Raw genomic sequence first — 7,807 nt, forward strand, 5'->3', positions numbered from 1 at the left:
GGCGTAAAAAACGCGAGAAATTTACATTGAGGGCGCGGCGGGATTCGAACCGGAGGCCTTTGGGTCCGCCGCGCCAGTAGAGGGGAGTGCTGGCGGCAGCACGCGGCGGGCGGGGGTATAGCTCAGTGGTAGAGCATTTGACTGCAGATCAAGAGGTCCCCGGTTCAAATCCGGGTGCCCCCTCACAGAGCTTTTTAATATTTTTATTCTTTTTTTTAGTTTTTTTTTTCGGGTTTTTTTTTCGTTTTTTTTTGTCGTTATTTCCGGGGGATTGGGGGGTGTTTGAGGCGGGCGGGCCGCATTTGCGCGCGCAGCCCCCATTCCATACACAGAACGGGGAGCTACGCCTGCGCAGAATGAGCTCTAAAGCAACACCCAGCGACCGCTTTACGGCAGTGGGGGTATAGCTCAGTGGTAGAGCATTTGACTGCAGATCAAGAGGTCCCCGGTTCAAATCCGGGTGCCCCCTTGTTTTGTTTTATTTTTTCTTTTCCCTCCCTTTATCCCAAGTTTTCTCACCCGGTTTATCCCCGCTCGCTCTTTCCGTCCCCGCCGCCCCCTCCCGGTGCTCCCGGTGCCGGTGAGGGTGTCGCTTTTCCCGCCGCCGCTAGGGGGCGCGGCGCGAGGCGGGGCGGGCGCCTCACGCCACATCCGCCGCCTCTTCCGCCGCCAAGATGTCGAAGCGAGGTGAGGCGGGCGCCGCTCTCCGCCGCCATCCGGCTCCATCCGCCGCCATCCGGCGTCCCCGTGGCCGCCTCGGCGCAGCGGGGACCCGGCGAGAGGCGCCTGAGCCCGGGCGGCAGCGGATGTCGCGGGCGGTGTCGCCGGCGCCCTCCCCGCGAGGCCGCGGCCGCTCCGTGAGGCGGTGCCGGTCCCTTAACGCTCTTCTCGACCCGCAGGACGCGGAGGTTCGTCCGGGGCCAAGTTCCGCATCTCCCTGGGTCTCCCGGTGGGGGCCGTGATCAACTGCGCCGACAACACCGGTGAGTGAGGGGCTGGAACGGCGGGGCGGCCGGAGGGACGGCCGGGAACCGGGGGAGCCCCTCGGGAACCGGGGAGCCCTTCAGGAAACGTGGGAGCCCCTCGGGAGCCGGGAGAGCCCCTCGGGAAAGGCCCCCTCAGTAACCCGAGGCTGAGGTGTTCCCTGAATCCCCAAACCTCCCTTTTCCTTTCCTCTCCCTGGGCCCGCGGCCGTGGCGGCGCTGCGGGCCGTCCCTGCGCTGGGACGTGTCCCGGGATAAGGGATATCCCGGGATAAGGGATATCCCGGGATAACGGCGGCGCCGCTCTCCGCAGGGGCCAAGAACCTCTACATCATCTCCGTGAAGGGCATCAAGGGCCGCCTGAACCGGCTGCCGGCGGCCGGCGTGGGTGACATGGTGATGGCCACGGTGAAGAAGGGCAAGCCGGAGCTGAGGAAGAAGGGTGAGTGCCCCGATCGTCGCGGGAATCGGGGACAGAGTCACCGAGTGACCCCCCCACCCTTCTCTAAAGCACTCGTTGGGTCCTGCCGTGGCTCAGGGAGTTGTCGTGGAAGGGCAGAGCAAAGGCGCCGCTTTTGGGTGAAGTGGCAGCTGCTGGTGCTGTTGATTTCAATCAGCGGTGGGACAGAGGGTTTGGCAATCCTGGATTGGGCTGGGTGGGAAGGGACTTCATCCCATCCATGGGCAGGGACACCTTTCACTGCTCCAGGTGGCTCCAAGGCCTGTCCAGCCTGGCTTTGGACACTTCCAGGGACAACCACAGCTCTGGGTACCTGTGCCAGGCAGGAATTCTTCCCTAAATCCCCTCCTCAATCCAGCTGTCCATCAGTAATAGGAGAGTGATGTCACATGGATCTGTAAATTTAAAAAAAAATTAAAAATTATGGATTATTTGTGTGGGAAAGAACCTTAAATCTCATCCAGGTCCACCCCCTGCCATGGGTTTGCTCCTGCTCCAGAGGAGTTTTTGCTGAATATTGTTTGTGAATTAATTCCTCCAAAATAAAGGTGCAAAAGTGGGAAAACCCTGGATTTTCCAGGTGTAGATGCAGCTGCAGGTATTTCATGGTCACTTTTAAGGGGAGTGTTGACTACAAAGTGTAACTTTTTAGTAAAACACCACAAATACAAGGTGCAAAACAAAACCCACCCCGAATGTGGGTTTGATTCCTGTGGGATCCATGTGCAATGTGTGTTTTTCCTGAGGGCTGTGCCACTTTTTCCTCCCTCCCAGTGCACCCAGCAGTGGTGATCAGGCAGCGGAAATCCTACAGGAGAAAAGATGGGGTGTTCCTGTACTTTGAGGACAACGCAGGAGTGATTGTAAATAACAAAGGGGAAATGAAAGGTGAGCCTGGGAATTGTCCCCCACGGGGGTTGGCATTGCCACAGCGGGGAAAGGACTCAAGATTCCCCTCAGAGAGTGGAATTTTGGCTGGGAAGTGCTGCCCTGAGCTATCTGTGAGCTCTAAATCACAGAATTCCAGATGGGTTTGGTTGGAAGGGAGCTCAAAGCTCATCCCAGGGACATCTCCACTATCCCAGGGTGGCCCTGGACACTTCCAGCTTCTCTGGGAATTGCATCCCCTCCTCTCAGGGGGCAGCCTCGCTGACCCTGTGGTGTTGTCCCTGTTTTCCAGGCTCAGCCATCACGGGTCCCGTGGCCAAGGAGTGTGCAGATCTGTGGCCCAGGATCGCCTCCAACGCCGGGAGCATCGCCTGATCCCGGTCCTGCCCCTGGCCAGGGACACAGAATAAAACTCCTTGTACCAACCCCGTGGTGTTTTCATTCCAGACAGGAGCAGGGTTGTGCTGGGGGTTTTTTATGGAGCTCCATCTGGAAAATGGGATTGGGGGGATTTAACAGTTGTTTTTCAGGCAGGTTCCTGAAGAATTCCTGGGGTGGCTCTGATTTTAGTGACCCTGAATTGATGAGGGGAGCTGGGAGGGGTCTGTGCCTTTGTGCTGGTGCTCCCAGAACTGGAGAATTCCCAGAATTTTCTTCCAGAATGAGCAGTTTAACTGTTCAGAGTGAAACAGTGCCTGAGGCTGAGCTGCAGGACAGAGGGACCTGAGGGATGGATGTCCCTTGGCTGGGGACATGGGGGGCACTGCTGTCACCTGGGCTGAGCTTGGGAACGTGCAGGAGCAGAGTGGGAAGGGATGTCCAGGGAAGAGCTTGGGCTGTTCCTGGAGCAAAAGGAGGAATGGTTTGGGTGGGAGCTGTGATTCCCTGGCCCGCAGGATGGCGGATCCTCATCCCCGGGCCCGCAGGTGACAGTGGGGTGGTTTTGGGGCCTGGAATGCCTGACCCCAAGTCAAGGGGCAGGAAAGGGGGCAATTCCCAGCTCCAGCTGGCACCGAGCTGTTCCCTGCTGCACTTCTGGAGATTCCTGATGATTCCATGCCATTCCCAGTGTTCCTGTGCCATTCCCGATGCCTTTTGTGCCATTCCCTACATTCCTGTGCCGTTCCCGTGCCTTTCCCGATGCCTTTTGTGCCATTACCAATGCCGTTTGTGCCATTCCCGACGTTCCCGTGCCGTTCCCGATGCCATCTGTGCCATTCCCGATGTCCCTGTGCCGTTCCCGATGTTCCCGTGCTGTTCCCGATGCCCTTTGTACCATTCCCGATGTCCCTGTGCCATTCCCGACATTCCCGTGCCATTCCCGATGCCGTTTGTGCCATTCCCGACATTCCCGTGCCGTTCCCGACGCTCCCGTGCCGCGCTCCCAGCGGGAAGGCAGCGACACCTCCCGGATTCAGCAGCACCATCCACGGGAAGGCTGCACAACCCCCGGCCCTGCTTCGAGCGAGGTTTTTAAACCTCTCTGACCACTCCCACCACATCCCTGGATATTCCTGGATATTCCTGGATATCCCAGAGCCGGGTGCAGGCAGCAGGGGCAAACTTGGCCAAGGATTTGCACATCCCGAGGGTCACTCCCTCTCTTCTCCACGGGATTTTGGAGCAGGAGAGTTCATGGATCATTCCCTGGAGCCCTGGCAGGGCCCAGCGCTGCTTGGGGTGTGATCCCAACATCCCAAACCTGCAGCTGGAGGGGATTTCTGTCTTCCCAAGCAGTGGCCATCATTCCAGAGGTGGAGGCAATGCCTAAGATTTTAGTTTTTATATTTTTAAAATTCCGTGCTGCTTTAATGTGTGGGTCTGGGCTTCACATCAGGGGATGGTGAGCTCTGCACAGAGCAGTGAGACGAAATTCCTGCTCCAGCTGGGGACCAAGGACAAATAATCCAAATCTCACCCCAAGAGCAGAAACAACGTGGGCTGGAGAGAGAAAAACAAGGATGGGACTGCATAACCTAAAGCTGGAATTGGACAATGAACTCCAATATGCAAAATGGAGCAGAACTGATAAAAGTGAAAGACCCTGCGACTGGTGGAGCATTTTGTGACCATTTGAGACTCATTTTGTGACCATTTTGGGCTCATTTTGTGACCATTTTGGTTCCCCTTGGGTGCAGCCCTGGCTGGGCTCTTGTGCTGCCCAAGGTGGATCCATTGAGGAGATCCTTTGAATAAATCCCTAATTTATTCTGTAGCTCTGGTCTCAGTTCTAGCTCAGCCTTCTCAAGGCATCACAAGGACCTGCTCTGTGTAAAGAACCACCCCAAAAAAGCCCAAATAAAACCCCAATAAATCTGTTCTTGTGGATCAGTTTTGACATTCCTGCTTTGTGAAGGATTTCTCCACAGCTTCCAGAGCTGGATTAAACATTTTTGGGGGGGATTTTTGGTGATGCAGTAATTCCTGAGCCAGGCTGGGCACACCCTGAGGCCACACAGAGCCTGTGGTGACATTTTGAAGTCACTGCTGGAAGTGTCCCTTTCCTTTGACCGCATTTGGGGTTTTTTAGAGAGACTCAGGTGGGAATTCAGTACCTGCCTTACCAGGAGCGTGGTGAGAGCCCTGGAGGGAGGGCTGGGTGTGCCAGGCAGGGCTGAGAGCAGCTGGGATGTGACAGCCAGCCCTGGAATGTGACAGAGCCACGTCAGTGGCCACAGGGAACCTCACCTGGCCACAGGGAGCTCACCTGGCCACAGAGAACTCACCTGGCCAGAGGGAGCTCACCTGGCTCACCTGCCCAGGTGGGGGTATAGCTCAGGGGCAGAGCATTTGACTGCAGATCAAGAGGTCCCCGGTTCAAATCCGGGTGCCCCCTCTCTTTTCTGTCTTTTTATCCCCAAAAATGTGGTTGGGAGCTCGGAATTCCCAGGTTTCCCCTTCCCTGAGCTGTGTGCAGGCCCCACTCCCAGCAGAGCAGCAGCAGGGGATGTTGATGAGGAAAGGGAGGAGGATTTTGGGAGGATGGGGATTTTGTCCTGGGGTTAATTAGCAGAGCTTTGCTGGGATGGTAATGAGCAGGGAATTCCTGCTGGGAATGCCCATGGAAAGCAGGGGCTGTAGCTCAGGGGGAGAGGAGAGCATTTGTAGATCAAGAGGTCTCCGATTCACCCTCTCTTTTCTCTTCCTTTTCCTCTTCCTCCAACCTTCCTTCTGCCCAAATCCTTCAGGGGAAGGTTGGGGAGCTGCTGTGGGATGAGGGAGGTTGTGCTGGGCAGGGAATGTGGGGTGGGAGCTTCTGTGGGACCACCAAGGCCTGGAAAAGTGCAGGGGATGTGCACTGGGAGAGGAACCACTCACAGGAACTCCTCACGGGAAATCTGGGGCTGCCTGAGCCTCCCCTGGGCTGAATTCTCTGTAGGGAGAAATTCTGGGAATAACGGGGAAACCTGAACTTGGATCCGGGCTGAAATCCGGGATGGGGGAAAAACTGAACCTGGATCCAGGATGGAATCTGGAATGGAGGAAAACCAGGACTGGATCCAGGCTGGAATCTGGATTGGGGGAAAACCAGGACTGGATCCAGGCTGGAATCTGGAATGGGGGAAAACTGGGAGTCCTAAAAAATTCCTCAACATACCCTCAAAAGTCCTAAAAAAGCACCAAGGAGACCTTAAAAAACCCTAAATAATTCTAAAAAGTAGTAAAAAATCCCTTAAAATACCCTAAAAAATATTTTTAAAGCCCTAATAGGATCTTAAACATTTTTGTGTGGCAAAATATCTCCAATGTGCCCTTGAACGAGAAGTAGCAAAGGGTTTTCAAAGCACCATTTTATGACTTGTGGGGTTTTATTTTAGGAATAAACACCATAAAATCCAGCTAAGAGCTACGGAAATGGGATGGTTTCAGACTTGTTAGGCCTTTTAGAAGTGACGTGTATATAAAATATCATGTCAGGGTAATGGGTATGAGATCCATGACCTCGTTTGCAAGGGTGGCCTAAACCAAGAGCCAACAGTGCTGCACACACAGGTTCAAATTTTGGTTGTGAAGTGTTATCCCAGGGATTTTAAACCTTCCTTAACAGCAACAAAGCTTGCCTGATTCACAGAAGAGTCACAGTTGAATTCAGTTTGTTTCTGAATTCAAATTGTCTGTAATTTTGTTCAAAATGATGGTGTAGCCACAGCTGGAACTTGAATGAAGCTGAAACCAGCAGCATTTGGGAAAACTGAAATATAATGATACTTGTATTCATGCTTTCTGCAGGCCTCCCCACTGTCTAGGGGGAAACTTTTAAGAATTGAACATTAACACGAAGATCTGATTTAGTAGTTTTTTTGGGTTTTTTTACCATCTGGGAATTGATACATTCTTAGAGGATCACAACTTTTTTATCGTGTTCTAAAGCTGCATTCTCTTGCATGAAACTGGCATGCAAACATAAATAAGTTGGAGAGGAATACAAAAAGGGATAGTAGCGCTTCATTGTAGGATGTTCTTAAAATCTGATCTTGCTGGCTAAAACCATCTTGGTGCTTTAATAACACTACACTTAAAATTCAGAAAAGAAAGAATGAGAGTAAAATGCTTTTAAAACAATTCATTATAAAACAAGGCATAGTGGTTAGACTGAGAATAAATACATTTCATTAATTCATGTCTCAAGGTAATTAAAATTAATCGCTGTTTGATGCACTGAATTTTATCCCAAGAGTTTTTGTTCATTTTGATGAATAAACTAATGAAATGCTGTGTAATTAAAAGATGGAAGTGGTCCCATGGAGGATAGACTTATAAATAGGCTGAGGTAGGGATTCTCCACATGAACAAAGGGTGAGTCCATCAGTTACTGCTGAATATTGCGATGGTTTTAATGCAACACGTTGTCAGAACCCAGGACATCTCTCTGGATGCCCTGGATGTCTCAAAGCCCTGGCAGGGGCTCGGGGAGCCTGGCAGGAATCCAAAGACACCTGGAAATTCCATCTTAATTCATGGAGCAAATTGCCAACCTTATATGAAGAACTACAGGCCACAAAAGTTTAAGTAGGAATCACAGGGTGAAGGGAAAAATTCTGGAGCACTGTACAGGGGGGTTTGTGTGTTGTACAGGGGGGTTTGGAATCCTGTATGTGACTGGTTATTGTCAGGGATGGCAGAGAAGTGAGAAAATCCCTTTGTGAGCTGTAGCAGCTGTTGTCTGTCACTGTCAACGTGAGCAGGGCAAGGCGTGTGTGCAGCAATAAAGTAAACCAAAAACAACATATGAGCTTTGTGTTATATGGGCCAACTCCCAGCAAGTTGGCTACTTGTCCTCTCCTGAGTGTGCCTAGGTCCTTGAGTCTCTGGCTTCACACTGAGTCCAAGGGTGTTATTGTGAGTGGCACCTAGGTTAGAGAGAGAAAGTTACATAGCAGTTCTCTGACTGCAGTGGATGAGCTTGTGTGCTGTAGACACCTTTTCTCACCCTGCTGCCCTCAAAGCCACCCACAATAACTCCTAAATAGAGTCA

The 7,807-nt window shown here is 52.6% G+C and overlaps 1 protein-coding gene and 3 non-coding genes across 4 annotated transcripts; all 4 read left to right on the plus strand.

Annotated features, from left to right (window-relative positions):
• The first annotated feature begins 111 nt into the window (after positions 1-111).
• TRNAC-GCA lies at positions 112-183 on the plus strand. Its single transcript has one exon. It is a non-coding gene; the product is annotated as a tRNA-Cys (tRNA).
• Positions 184-397: 214 nt separating this feature from the next.
• TRNAC-GCA lies at positions 398-469 on the plus strand. The gene has a single exon. It is a non-coding gene; the product is annotated as a tRNA-Cys (tRNA).
• Positions 470-612: 143 nt separating this feature from the next.
• Positions 613-2,757, plus strand: RPL23 (ribosomal protein L23). The gene is made up of 5 exons (XM_039697211.1): positions 613-687; positions 900-983; positions 1,297-1,425; positions 2,218-2,331; positions 2,624-2,757. Exons 1-5 carry the CDS (start codon positions 675-677, stop codon positions 2,704-2,706), a joined length of 423 nt encoding a protein of 140 aa, XP_039553145.1. The 5' UTR covers positions 613-674; the 3' UTR covers positions 2,707-2,757.
• Positions 2,758-5,095: 2,338 nt separating this feature from the next.
• Positions 5,096-5,167, plus strand: TRNAC-GCA. Its single transcript has one exon. It is a non-coding gene; the product is annotated as a tRNA-Cys (tRNA).
• The last annotated feature ends 2,640 nt before the right edge of the window (positions 5,168-7,807 follow it).

Source organism: Passer montanus, unplaced genomic scaffold (assembly GCF_014805655.1).
Source record: "Passer montanus isolate IOZ18808 unplaced genomic scaffold, ASM1480565v1 scaffold117, whole genome shotgun sequence".
In the NCBI taxonomy this organism is placed as follows: Eukaryota; Metazoa; Chordata; class Aves; order Passeriformes; family Passeridae; genus Passer; species Passer montanus.